Consider the following 15,010-nt stretch of genomic DNA (forward strand, 5'->3'; position numbering starts at 1 on the left):
CTGTTTTGCGAGCCTGTTAACACTCTCCTTCATTCAGCTGGCATATTCACAAGACGCTGTCAGCAGTGTCGTGGATAAAAGCACAGCGTCGAGTCGGTCCAGAGATATGTTTACAACAACGACTCAACGCAGAGTCACCCTTTCTAAACAGCAAGGGGGTCTCGCGACATTGAGCAATCAACAAAATGTAATCTATAGGTCCATCAATCCGCGCGTAGTAACTGACGCATCGACCAATGAAGAAAGGGCTGGCAGCAGACAGCACGAATACACTATTCACACACTGACCAGGCCGCAGAAGGATGCCATGAACAACAGGCGTAAAGACCCACGTAACGATACTGACGCTTTGTCCGATAGACGTACACACCCAGTGTTTGGACAAGCGGCACAAGCACCACACATCCAAAACTCATCAACAGTGACTCTACTGCCAACAGGGCGTGTTGTCCGATTCCCAGCGACCTCTTCGCCCCGTTCTCCGCCAACCCCAACATCTGCACTGCAAACAGCAAGTAGAATAACATTTTCTTCCAGTCCGAAAGACGTAACGGAATGTCCTGGGGACACTCGCAAACACCTTCCGGAGGCAATGGAAGGACATGTTGCGGTAGTCTTTAAGAATACTAAGTGTGTACCAGAGTACGGCTGGGTCATCAACGTCCCAAAAGGTTACGGAATTATTATTCAGTTTGAGACGATTCTGATAAATACAGAACATACTTTGGTACTCATTGCTCTGGCAGACGGAGTTCGACGCATGATCAAACGTTACTCTGAATCGTTTCATCTCAATTTAGCTCCTGTTATGAGCATCCACAATTCCTTGCTGCTCCTGATAAGAACATCATCAACGTATAAACTAGAGTCTGTCTTGAACCTCACCTACACGTCCCATCCCATGAGAGACATTCCGGCATTCACACCTTTTAAAAGTGACACACTAGAAAGCCGCATGAAATATTTCTGCAAAGGAATCTCGAATCTCCCAGCAGCTATTTCATGTGACGGAATTCGTCATTGTGAGTTTGGTGAAGATGAGAAGAACTGCACTTACCGTAACGAAGGTTGCGGGGACTGGTTTCCTCACGGCAACTACTGTTTCAAGGCTACTTTTCTCATACAAAAAAGACACCGGATCTCTTCTGCCTTCGTGAAAAGCACGGTGCCACTCCGAGCTGAAAAATATTGCCAGTCAAAGTACAACGCAACCCTGGCTTCACTGCAAGAACCTGGAGCAATGCAGGCCGCCGCAAACATGGTCCGCAAAAGCAGCTTTACCAACGCCGTAGTAGGCATCAGAAAAGTAAAACCAATCGACCTCAGGTTGTTGTACTTGTACCGCTACATGTGGCAGTGGGGAGAGCAGGGCGGTCCCATAGCGTATGACCAAAGCGAGCTGCAGAGAAAAGGGACGGCACTGGAGTGTGCTGTGCTCAATGTGAAGAAGGGGCTCTCTCTAGAGCCTTTGCTTTGTGGTGTAGTCAAATCCGACCAAGCTCCTCCTGAAGGCTTCATCTGCATGAGACCAAACCCGACCCGCGAGACAGGTAAGCTTTCACTGTCCGGAGTCTCTTTTCCCAGGGCATCCAAAACGCCAACCAAGTTCCAGACCAAGGAATGTCCAGACGGCTCGCTGGTGCAGACGTTCCATCGCTGTCAGTGGGGGGAGGAAGATGATGACGACGACTCTGGTTGGTCCCCTCTCCATCTGCCCTTGTTTCAGTGTCGTTTTGGGCCCGCCGTGCACTACTCGCTGTTGTGTGATGGAAAATACGACTGCCAAGATCGCAGCGATGAAACCAACTGTCACAAACCGCAGTTTGCCCCTCTGCAGACATCATCTTTTATCTGCAGAAAGTTCCAGGCGGTTCCAGTTTTGCAGAGGTGTGACGGAATACCGGACTGTTTTGATGAGAGTGATGAAGAGTTTTGTGAATCTTGTACACATCATCGTGTTCTTTGTCAGGACGTGGGATGTATTCCCATGCACTATGCAAATTACTTCCAGCAGTGCGCAAGCAATGCCTTAACCACAGAATCAGTCTCTCCGGCCACTCCACCTCGAAGGGTGCACCTAGACGGGACTGGAATGTCTTCCCTCGTCACTGGAGACTGCGGTGAAGGTTTCTTCCACTGTCAGGGCGGCCACTGCATCCCGACCTTTCTCCTCAACAACGGAGAGCAGGATTGCCCGCGGGGAGAAGATGAAGGCATTACTATGGACAATGTGACGTGTCCAGGTTACTACAGGTGTCACGGTTCTGGCAACTGCGTCGACAGTGACCGTTTGTGTGACAACATCTACCACTGCCCCAACAAGGACGACGAGATGTTCTGTCACATGACCTGCCCACGTGACCAGGGCTGCCGTTGTGAAGGCTGGGCCTACACGTGTTCCGGGATGATCGACCCTCTGGAGAACCTTCACGTGCGCTACCTGGACCTCAGCCACGCTTCTAATGTGACTCTGGAAAAACTCCACTACATGGAGTACCTCGCCTTCCTCAACTTGTCTTCGTGCGGGCTTGGCAATGTGACTCTCTTCAACATGCCTCAGCTTCGAGTTCTCGATCTCAGCTTTAACCTACTGACAGGTCTGTTTTCTCTCAGTCTCCGACACTTTTCTGCGCTTGAGTTTTTGGACCTGTCTGATAATTCTTTTGTGACAACTATCGGCAGTGACTTTGCTTTACAATTAGCAATAGGACAGCTTCGCAACCTGAGAACTTTGCTCATGACTAACGTTGGTTTGGAGGTAATAGACGACAAAGCGTTTAGTCCCTTGTCAAGCCTGAAGCACCTCGACCTGAGAACAAATCCATTGCAGAGGTATGTTGAGGGATCTCTGTTCGGTTTGACCTCCCTCGAAGAACTGCATACCGACGAATCAAAACTATGCTGTCATTATTTTCATCCTACGGTGTTGAGATGCTACGCTCCTTCCGATGAGCTCTCTTCCTGCAGTGACCTTTTGGCTCAGGATTTCTTCAGGGCATTTCTCTGGGTGCTGTCTTGCCAGGCCATTGTCGGTAACATCGGGGTCTTGGTCTACAGGGTGGTCATCGCCACGCACAACTCGGCATCCGCGTTCGTAGTCCTGGTAAAGAACCTGTGCCTCTCTGATCTCCTGATGGGAATCTATATGATGGTGATCGGCGTGGCTGACGTTCAGTTCAGAGGGGAATACGTAGCTCAGGAGAACGGCTGGAAGAGCAGTGTGACGTGTACGGTGGCCGGGTTTCTGTCGTTCGTGTCCAGCGAGGTGTCGGCCTTCGTGGTGTGTCTGATCACGCTGGACCGCGTGCTGGTCATCTGCTTCCCTTTCCACTCTCACCTGCACCTCAGTCATTTTGTCACCGTCATCTTGTGCTGCGGTGCATGGGTCCTGGGCTGTGTGCTGGCTGCAGTGCCTCTCCTGGCGGGGTTAGAGTTCTACGGACAGAACGGTATCTGTGTGCCTCTGCCTATCACTAGGCAGCAGTTCTCAGGGCAGAGATACGCCTTCGCTGTCTTCATCGTCCTCAACTTTGTCCTCTTCCTCGCCATCGGCGTGGGGCAGGCCGTCATCTACAGCGCAGTGCGTAACTCCAGCAAGGCAGCGGGAAATCAGATGCGGGAACGAGACATGGCTCTAGCGCGGCGCCTTCTGGTCGTGGTGCTGACCGACTTCTGCTGCTGGTTCCCCATCGGTCTGCTGGGGCTGCTGGCTGCCCGGGGCGCTCCCGTCCCTGGCGTGGTCAACGTGTGGGCCGCCATCTTCGTGCTGCCGCTCAACTCGGCGCTCAACCCGTTCCTCTACACGCTGAACAGTGTCCTGCGGAAGCGGAGGGCGCGGAGGATGGAGAAGAGAACGAAGAAGACGCTAGGCAGGCTGAGGACGGAGATCGCCACATGGCAGCCGGCCAGCGTGCACGAGCTGGTCAGGATATGCGTCAGCTCCAGAGTGGTGGACAGGGAGATGCTGCAGACACTGCTGGGGGTCAAGAACGCTGCGACAGTTGAAGGTCAGCATGGAGAGGACGTCGGCCAGGGCAGGGATGAGAATGACAGCAGTATTGACAATGGCAACCACACAAACCTTAGTCACCCATGATGCTACTCTTTGAACAGCAACGTGTGTGCTCACATCCCGTCGCGATATAACCTTGAATGGTTGAAAACGACGTTAAACACCAAATAAAGAAAGAAAGAAAGTGCTCACATCGAACATGGCTCTTGACCTGTTTGCATTTTAAAGGTGTAGCTCTCTGTGGCCATCTTCGTAGATGTCAAAGAATCGAGGACAAGAAAAGAAGTACAGTGGGGCCCCCACAAATTGTCACTCACTAAAAAGCTAATTACTCCTTGATTTGTTTCGCGAAAAACTTCGCACTGCGTGGTAGATTGACATAATAAAGAGTTTGAGTTGTTCGTTTCTTGATTGTATAAGCACAGCTGTGTTACACCACTGTCTCTGAGCTACTTTGCGCATAGATAAATAAATAAAAAATAAAAACATAAAAAAATAAAAACATTAAAGGCATTTTGTAAATTGTAGCTTCTAACAGCAAGACCTCCTGATATTTTCTGTGTTTGATCGGCGGCATGTTCAGAATTATTTCCTAAAAATACGGAGTGAAGGAAGGCCCCTGAGTACGAAATTGTAGAACCTTTCAAGGTAGCGTTTATGAAGTCGGCCAATGAAATCCATCCTTGCGAATGATAAGTGTCAATCAGATTAGCGTGACTGATCGTTTTAATTTGCAATGATTTTTGATAATCTGAAACGCGATGCTAAGTGTTTGGTTTCCTCTGCCAAGACCCCACGAAATGACTGAGAATGTCGGATTCTTATGCGATAAGCTCCCCTGATCAATGTTAAATGTTCAGTTCAAGAGGTATTAAACATCTCACCTTTTTAGTGTTTTGATAGAACGCCCAACGTTCAGCCGTGTTGTTTGTGTGTGCGTGTGAAATCATGACATACTTCCGGGCGAGGCGGCTGGGTTAAATTTATCTTTGCGAGACACGACGACGCCAGACACGACAGTTTGTTTCACAGATGAAATCGTACTACCTATATCCGAGTGTACATGTTTACCTCAAAGGGTGAAGTTACGGTACATAGTCCTTGAGGCTCACGTGTTTAAAGGCACAGTAAGCCTCCCGTAAATCATCACAGATACTGTCAGGCTTTTACACACAGTACAAACACCCTTTCATTTAAACACTCACCGCTTGAGAACATCCTAGGTGCCCTCCGTAAAGAGCGAGCAATTTTCAAAGAATTTATTTTTGCGTGGTTTATCTTACCCCTGAGCCATCGTGAACCCGTGTGATCCAGTTTCCCTTTTTCCCAATGTAGTTGTCAGTTAGTAATTTGAATGCGACTCGATGTGAGCTTATCTGCAATAGCACGTTATTATGTACCTCTGACTATGCACGAAACAAACGGCTGTGGTTCACAAGAACCCTAGCGATGGCTTTTGACTGTTCAGAGGAACTGACGATAGGCATAAACCGTAGTCTGCTACGAGAACCACGACCTTGCGTGACCCTGCTTCCGGGCTTTTCTTTTTTCAAACTTTCAAAACTTCGAATTGTACTGATCTTGTCATGATGAAAAAAGAACTATTTTATGATTTAAGAATGTTTGTGTAACAAGCTGTCAATTTGTTATTTAGATTTTAAAAGTTAGGTCTAGCGCAAAAACGCACCATGGTCCGATTGTCTCTGAGACAATCCGCAAAATTAATTGTTTAAAAATTGCTCGCTCTTTACGTAGGGCACCTAGGATGTTCCCGTTTGGTGAGCGTTCAAATGGAAGGGTGTTTGTACTGTGTGTCGGTAAAAGCCTGACAGTATCTGTGATGGTTTACGAGAGGCTTACTGTGCCGTTAAGTATATGAATATGACAGATTCGCCGATCTCTGTCTCTCTCTGAGTCTCTCTGTCTCTCTGTCTGTCTGTCTGTCTGTCTGTCTTGTCTCTCTCTCTCTCTCTCTCTCTCTCTCTCTCTCTCTCTCTCTCTCTCTCTCTCTCTCTCTCTCTCTCTCTCTCTCTCTGTGGGAGAGGGCAGATTGAAAAGAAGCTCGTTTATATTGCTTAAATGCAACAACCCTCGTAAAATAAATTTTGATTTGATTTAATTTGATCTCTCTCTCTCTCTCTCTCTCTCTCTCTCTCTCTCTCTCTCTCTCTCTCTCTCTCTCTCTCTCTCTCTCTCTCTCTCTCTCTCTCTCTCTCTTTCACTCTCATTTTGTGTGTTTTCGTGTGTGTGTGTGTGTGTGTGTCTGTGTCTGTGTCTGTGTCTGTGTCTGTGTGTGTTTTTTACATTTAGTCAAGTTTTGACTAAATGTTTTAACGTAGAGGGGGGAATCGAGACGAGGGTGTGGTGTATGTGTGTGTGTGTGTGTGTGTGTGCGTGTGTGTAGAGCGATTGAGAGTAAACTACTGGACCGATCTTTATGAAATTTGACATGAGAGTTCCTGGGTATGACATCCCCGGAATTTTTTTTCATTTTTTCGATAAATGTCTTTGGTGACGTCATATCCGGCTTTTTTTAAAAGTTGAGGCGGCACTGTCACACCCTCATTTTTCAATCAAATTGATTGAAATTTTGGCCAAGCAATCTTCGACAAAGGCCAGGGTTTGGTATTGCATTTCAATTTGGTGGTTTAAAAATTAATAATGATTTTGGTCATTAAAAATCTGAAAATTGTAATTAAAATTATTTTTTTATAAAACGATCCAAATTTACGTTCATCTTATTATTCATCATTTTCTGATTCCAAAAACATATAAATATGTTATATTCGGATTAAAAACAAGGTCTGAACATTAAACATATAAAAATTATTATCAAAATCAAATTTCCGAAATCAATTTAAAAACACTTTCATCTTATTCCTTGTCGGTTCCTGATTCCAAAAACATATAGATATGATATGTTTGGATTAAAAACACGCTCAGAAAGTTAAAACGAAGAGAGGTACAGAAAAGCGTGATATCCTTCTCAGCGCAACTACTACCCCGCTCTTCTTGTCAATTTCACTGCCTTTGTCACGAGCGGTGGACTGACGATGCTACGAGTATACGGTCTTGCTGAAAAATTGCATTAATAATTGCGTTCAGTTTCATTCTGTGAGTTCGACAGCTTGACTAAATGTTGTATTTTCGCCTTACGCGACTTGTTTTCTTTTTAAATTTAGTCAAGTTTTGACTAAATGTTTTAACATAGAGGGGGAATCGAGACGAGGGTCGTGGTGTATGTGTGTGTGTGTGTGTGTGTGTGTGTGTGTGTGTGTGTGTGTGTGTGTGTGTGTGTGTGTGTGTGTGTGTGTGTGTGTGTCTGCCTGTGCGTGTGTGTGTGTAGAGCGATTCAGACTAAACTACTAGACCGATCTTTATGAAATTTGACATGAGAGTTCCTGGGACTGATATCCCCGGATTTTTTTTTCATTTTTCGATAAATACCTTTGATGACGTCATATCCGGCTTTTTGTAAACGTTGAGGCGGCACTGTCACTCCCTCATTTTTCAATCAAATTAATTGACATGTTAGCAAAGCAATCTTCGACAAAGGCCGGACTTTGGTATTGCATTTGAGCTTAGTGGCTTAAAAACTAATGAATGAGTTTGGTCATTAAAAATTGGAAACTTGTAATTAAAGTTATCTTTTTGTTAAGCGATCCAAAATTAATTTCATCTTATTCTTCGTCATTTTCTGATTCCAAAAACATAAGTTACAGCTCCGTCGATCCATGGTATCGCCTGATATTTTGTCGAGACTGAGTCAATGAATATGATGACGTCACTCGAGGCTTTGCTGAGAGTGACGTCATTATATTCTTTCACCCCGTCGAGACAAAATACCACGCGATACCATGGATGGACGGAGCTGTAACGTATATATGGCATGACCAAAGTAAAGAGAATTTGTCATGGGATGTGGAAACAAATCATTGGAAATTCACCATGGGCAATCAACCCAAGCCTAGAAGTTGTAGAACTATATTTTCTTTCAGTCTTGGCAAGGCCAGTTTGGTCCAGTTCCGGAAAAGACATCATGAATTCATTCACCCTGCCGAGATGAAAAAAACAATTGCATGGATGAAAACGTATAAGCTTATATCCCGTGACGCATCAAAGCTAAATTTTGTTTTGAAATGTCTTCACAACGTACAAATTAAGTAGATGTGCAACGCCAAGGCACTGCATACCCCAGCGAAAGACAAACCTCTCTCTCTCTCTCTCTCTCTCTCTCTCTCTCTCTCTCTCTCTCTCTCTCTCTCTCTCTCTCTCTCTCTCTCTCTCTCTCTCTCTCTCTCTCTCTCTCTCTCTCTCTCTCTCAAACACACACACACACGAACACACACACACACAAACACACACCCTCCAAGTTACACACGTACACACATACACGCATTCACACTCACTCACACGCACTCACTCACTCTCTCACACACACTTCATACACACAAAACACACCCCCCCCCCTACGCACATATAGACAGACGGACATACACACCTTTACAAACAAACACACATTGTCACGATAAGGTGACATGGATCAAGTGTCACTCGGTGGGGTGCCTTCTCTTGGTCAAATTATGATAGAAAGCGCCTGTGCTTCTGTCAACGGTGGTGGGTTTTGCCGACAGCGCACAACGAACACGGATATTTTTGTGGTGCACGGATTTCACGGGGGTGATTTCTGCTGTCGAAGCAGAACTCAGCTATAGCTGAACTTGATATGTGACAAGGTTAGTCACGTGTTTTCGTCAAGGTTGTCTGTCTGAGACATGATAACTGGACACTTGACAATCAGCGGCAAGAGGAGAAGGGTCGATGTCTGCGTCCTTAGAGTATGATGGTTTTCATCACGACTAGATATTTCACTTCTATCTACGTGCCGGTCTGCTAGCACAGTTAGGGCTCTAAAGGAACTTCAACGAGATACCACCTTTTCGCTGTTACATGTTTGCTGAGGACGAGTCGTCAATTTCTCTTCGCCGTGCGGGGATGGTCTTCACCGCATAAAGTATTCGGAAAGAGGTTGGATGGTGTGTCACTGTTGACGAACAGAGGCCATTCCAGGGAGGAAGTGGTTTTTGCTTCCATGAGAGTGCTACATTCATAGGCTTTTTGAGCCTTTCTATCTTCTGTTTGGCTGCCTATCTGCGGGACACTGCTAGCTGCAGACGCTGTAACCGGGATCTGATGTAACCAGCTAACCGGCTAACCAGCAAACCGGCTAACCAGCTAACCAGCGACTGGGTGCGGCGCCTGATGTCTCCACTTTTCCCTGCTTCGTAACAACGCCAGCCGGCACTACATTCTACGGAGCAGTTGTGGAGACTATGAACAAATTACAGGCCGTCCACTCAGTGGCAGCAGAAAAGCTAAGTTGCACCATGTCTTAAGCACCCTGTTTACCACCGTTGTCATCTTTTATATTTGTGATTATATTCGAGTGGTGACAACGTGGGGTGTGTGACCCCTGCATTAACTAGCACTTTTGACAGACAGCTATATTTCCCTAGCTTTACACGGGATCAGCGTGTTACTATAATTTTCTATATTCTAACTGGCATTTTGTCAGTGACCGTGTTATTTACGTTTTGAACGTAAAAGAACATTTTGGGAGTGAAGTCTCCAGGGAGGTGGCGAGTTATTACATAAACAGGCGTCTGAAACTTATACTTTTGTTGTTTCTATTAAATTGTATGACTGCGAGAGTGGATCGTGGTGTGGTTAGTTAGTTAGAAGTAACTAACCGTTTCATAATCACCTTAAGGGGGCAGGGTCACCCAGAATTTTGCCAAAACATCATTTTTCAGATACATACCTTTGTTATGGCTCATTTTATTCAGACATTATTCATCTTTCATGTGCTGCAATTTTATTTTGCATAAACAAATCATTGTTTGAGATAATAGCCTTTTAGTAGGGTGGGTGTGGTGCTGACAACGCCCAAAATGGCGACCCAAAACAGTAAAAAATCACATTCTGTCACTCTCCTTCTGTACCCAATAACAAGGATTACTCCCTTGAAAACCTGAAACAATGGGCACCTCCCTATCTGCCATTCAAAATGGCGGACTGTTTACTGTTTCGCGCATGCTGTGTTCATTTTACTTTCAAGATACATCGTGTGTAGCTGTGTTGAGTGTATTTTAGGGTATTGCAGTTTGTTTTGGTAAAGACTATGCCCGGGGATAGAAAGTATGGGCCTTCAAAGCCCAAGAAACGCAAATTTTGTGGAAATAAGCACACGAAGAAGCAGACGAATCAAAACAGCGAAAGAAAAGCATCGAGTGACGAAACTGTAAGTGCTGAAAGTTCAAGTTTTGGTACAACTACAAGTGAATCAGCAGATTGTACCACTCGATCGGAACAAAAACTAGAGAACACTGCCTTGTACAAACTGATCTTTGATTGTAGTAGTGAGGAGTCTGGTAATGAGGAAGAAGATAAATCAGACAGTGAGTGTGAAGAGAGTGAGGAAACTGATGATGCAAATTTGACTGTGGAATCTCCAGCAGGGAACAGAATAGTTGACATCAAAATTCTAGGTGACAACATTTCAGCAAATTTAGTGTGTAGCTTTTGCTTTCATGCTGTGCAACTGTATGAAGTAGAAAGAAAGGGTCTAGCAAGCACCTTTGCTTTCCATTGTGTGAATCAACACTGTGATAGGCAGCAAACTTTCTCTTCTTCCCCCCAGATTCCTGTTGGCAATTCTGTTGTCAACACCGTAAATCGAAGAGCGGTGTTTGCTATGAGATGTATAGGAGCTGACGTATCTGAACTAGAAACTTTCTGTGGCATAATGAATCTGCCTAAACCAGTGGGTAGAAGTAGTACTAGAGCTATACAGAAAACAATACACCAAGCCACAACATCTGTACAAAAAACCAGTATGCAGGCAGCAGCAGAAGCTGAGTATGATGAAGCAGGGGAGACCGATGATAATGTTCGAGATATCAATGTTTCTACAGACGGAACTTGGATGACCAGAGGACATTCATCGAAGCAAGGTGTAGTGACAACTATAGGCATGCAGAAAGGAAAGGTACTGGACACAGAAACAAAATCCAAGTCATGCAAGTCATGCGACTATTGGAAAAAGCAAGACCCCAATTCCGAAAAATTTAGATTGTGGCAGGCAAACCATGCTCAAGAGTGCACATTGACATATGAAGGGTCTAGCGGGGGGATGGAAGCAGCTGGGACTTGTGACATTTTCAACAGATCAATTGCCCAGTATAGGCTTAGGTACACAGGATTTGTGGGTGATGGGGATACAAACACATACAAGAAAGTGTGTGATCAGAAGCCGTATGGAGACAAAGTCATAGAAAAAATGGAATGTGTCGGCCACGTACAAAAGCGCGTCGGAACACGACTCAGAAAACTAAAACAAACAACAAAAGCACAGGATAAGAAAGGATTAGGTGGAAAAGGCAGACTGACAGACAAACAAATCGACAAAATGCAAGCATACTTTGGAAATGCTATACGAGCGCACTCATATGATATTGTAAGCATGCGGAAAGCTGTATGGGCAGTTTTTTTCCACAAAAAATCTTCTGATGAAGATCCCACACATAGCTTTTGTGATGCAAGCTGGTGTCCCTATCTGAAAGCTGAACAAGAAAGAAAACCTTATACCCATTCAAGCAGTTATTTACCATCTGCTGTTATGGATGTGGTAAAACCAGTTTGGAAAGACCTGTGCAAAACTGAGCTTCTGTCAAAGTGCCTTGGCGGTTTCACACAAAATCAAAATGAAAGCCTGAACAACATGATCTGGATGTTATGCCCCAAGAAAAAGACCCATGGGCTCAAAGTAGTGGAAACAGCTGTTGCAGTTGCAGTATCTGTGTTTAATGATGGATGCACAAGCTTGATGGCAGTTCTGCGCAAAATGGACATAGAACCGGGACATTTTTGTCGCTTGTACTGCGCACAGACTGATGTATTTCGGATACAAAATGCTCAGCGTCAAGCTAAACTGGCAACCAAGGAGATCCGTAAAGCAAGGCGACAACTCAGGCTGGGTATTGAAGAGCACCAGGCAGCAAGGGAGGGTCATCCTTATGAAGCTGGGGGGTTTTAGATGTCTATCTGGTGAGTCATAACTCATATAACTTTCTTTTTTTGTACGTCAAAAGTTTGTCGAAAACGAGCATGCTCATACACTTAATTCCATTTATTTTCTTTAATTATTAACACATTTTCACCAAACTTTGCACACATGTTTTCTGATATCATACCTATAGTATGAAGTAGGATTTAATGATTTTGAAAGATATTAACATAGTTATGGACCTTTTAATATCTGTATTTTTACTAACTTTTTGTAAAAAATCTGTCGGTCAATTACAGACAAACTTGAGGTTATAGGATAAAAATCCTACTTCATTCTATAACTACCCCATTTCTTGTTCTGTGTTCAAAATATTGTATTTCAGCCTCTTTTTATTTGGTGACAATCAGTCACACAAAATATGGCTTTTTTCCCTCTGCCGCAACATTTTATTTTGTATTTAATTAATTTTTGTACACCTTTTTATCATTTTTAAAGAAAATCTATTAATATCAAAACAAATTAGACCATCTCATGCATCTTTTGGCAAAGTTTCATGCCTGTAGCTCTTCTAGATATTAAACAGCATCTTAAAACAGTTTTGGTACCGGAGTTTGGGTGACCCTGCCCCCTTAAGTGATATACTGAAACGTGACACACATACACACACATATACACTTACGCACACGCACAAACACACACCCACCCACCCACTCTCTCTCTCTCTCTTGCTCTCTCTCTTTCTCTCTTATATACAAACAGACACACCCACACAAACACACACACACACACATGTACATACGCACGCATGTACGCACGCACACAGACACATAGACACACACACACATGTCACACACACACACACATTGACTCACACAAATCTCATACACACAAAACACACACTCATTCGCACATACACGGTTGGCCTAGTGGTAAGGCGTCCGCCCCGTGATCGGGAGGTCGTGGGTTAGAACCCAGGCCGGGTCATACCTAAGACTTTAAAATTGGCAATCTAGTGGCTGCTCCGCCTGGCGTCTGGCATTATGGGGTTAGTGCATGCTAGGACTGGTGGGTCGGTGTCAGAATAATGTGACTCGGTGAGTCATGAAGCCTGTGCTGTGACTTCTGCCTTGTGTGTGGCGCACGTTATATCTCAAAGCAGCACCGCCTTGATAATTATGGCCCAAACAAACAAATACGCACATAGACAGACGGACACACACACCTTTACAAACAAACACACACACACACACACAAACATACACACAAACTCATGCACACACATGCACATTCACACACACACACACACACACACACTGACACACACACACTAACACTGACACATGTGCACAAAATGAACACACACACACACACACACACACACACACACACACACCGCGCGAGAGAAAAAGACTACAGGGAGGCATGACGTCATGATGCATTAATTGACGTCAAAGACTTTTGACCGTGACGTAATCTTCTCACGCGAGCTTTATCCATAGTCTTGAACAACCACACACAAATAGACTTGGAAAGTACAGAATTTCTACCCGTCCAAAATGGCCTTGGGTGGCGTTTGCTGAAAAAATGGGGGCGACTATGCACCCACCGTATGTTTGTTAGTATGGTCCCAATTGTTGGTGAACTTCCATCTCCGGGCACAAAGAATCCTTCTTTATCATGTATTATCGGTATGAAAATGCGTTCGTGGGATACCAACTAAACAGACATTTTGAAGTGTCAGCTTTACTGAATTGCTTTATGTTTTGTCCAAGTATAGACCTGTAGAAGCGATACTGGACGATTTTTCCAACGTTTACTGTGTTTTCTGATTTACTACGATTTTTTAAAAGTGTTGAACCCATTTCAGATTTACCTGCTTATCTGTTCTTGATTTGATTAGAACAAGTGGTACTTTGAGTTCCGGTTTTATGTTTTAACCAATCAGAATTTGGTTCCTAAATAAAATCGTCTGCTGCCTGTCCCAGCAGAGTCGGCAACAAGCACTGCTTGCCACATGTGTGATGTTACCAACTGAAATAGTAATAAATTGGGCAAGGTAGCAATGTAAATGAATTGGATCTAACTAATGTGCTTGTACTGCATCTCTGGCCTTTGAATTCACTCCAAATATGTACTGGCTCAGCGTGAGAGGCAACATCCTGTCGAAGTCGTAAGCACGAGGCTGACTGGGAGATCATTATTCGAAGAGCATGCTGAAACGGATTGTAAGTACAATATTTTACATGTTCTCGACATTTCTGTTGATCTTTCCTTAACTTTAATTGTTTCCTTGATTTAAAATCCTTGGGCTTGTATTTTCAGTTGTGATACTAAGCACGTATCCGTTTACCACAGTATCTCATCACTTCACACTTGAATTTTGGAATGATGAAGTGGAATTATTTCTGGATCTAATTTATTCCTTGTTCCCCCCCCCCCCCCCCCCCCTCTCGATTCCTTTTTTCGCCACATATGTATTGTCGTGTAAGGGGGTAGATGCGTGTACTGGCTGATTTTTTTTATTTTTTTTACTTCGGTCAGATACAGATGATTGGAAAAAAACCTTGTCAAGGATTTCAGAATTTAGACTAATAGATCTCAGGGATCGCGCTAGCTTTTTAAAAAACGCGTAAGTCATACGCAACGAAACGAAAAAAACGCGTCACGGACCAATATTTTTGCGTACTACGAAAACACGTACAGACACAAACAAAACACGCACGAAAGACTTAAAGACACTCCTTACCTAAATACGGCGAGTTTCCTGTCGAACTCCGCGCACGCCTGTCGAATAACACCCCTGCTGTCTCCAACCTTCGGGCCTTGCGAGTTTGTTTCCCGCTCTAATACGACTAGACACACTTTCCGCCTTTTGGAAGCGCGAGATGGGAGAGCAGCTAATGTCTGTTTCATTATCCGACAAGACATTA

General features: G+C 44.5%; 2 protein-coding genes across 2 annotated transcripts; both read left to right on the top strand.

The window, feature by feature from the left end:
• The first annotated feature begins 1,258 nt into the window (after positions 1-1,258).
• On the top strand, positions 1,259-5,227 carry LOC138974591 (G-protein coupled receptor GRL101-like). Its single transcript, XM_070347310.1, has one exon. It carries the CDS (start codon positions 1,259-1,261, stop codon positions 4,094-4,096), a length of 2,838 nt encoding a protein of 945 aa, XP_070203411.1. The 3' UTR covers positions 4,097-5,227.
• A 5,703-nt stretch (positions 5,228-10,930) lies between these two features.
• On the top strand, positions 10,931-12,700 carry LOC138973273 (uncharacterized). Its single transcript, XM_070345994.1, has one exon. It carries the CDS (start codon positions 10,998-11,000, stop codon positions 12,105-12,107), a length of 1,110 nt encoding a protein of 369 aa, XP_070202095.1. The 5' UTR covers positions 10,931-10,997; the 3' UTR covers positions 12,108-12,700.
• Positions 12,701-15,010: the final 2,310 nt, after the last annotated feature.

This window comes from Littorina saxatilis, linkage group LG8 (assembly GCF_037325665.1).
Source record: "Littorina saxatilis isolate snail1 linkage group LG8, US_GU_Lsax_2.0, whole genome shotgun sequence".
NCBI lineage: Eukaryota > Metazoa > Mollusca > Gastropoda > Littorinimorpha > Littorinidae > Littorina > Littorina saxatilis.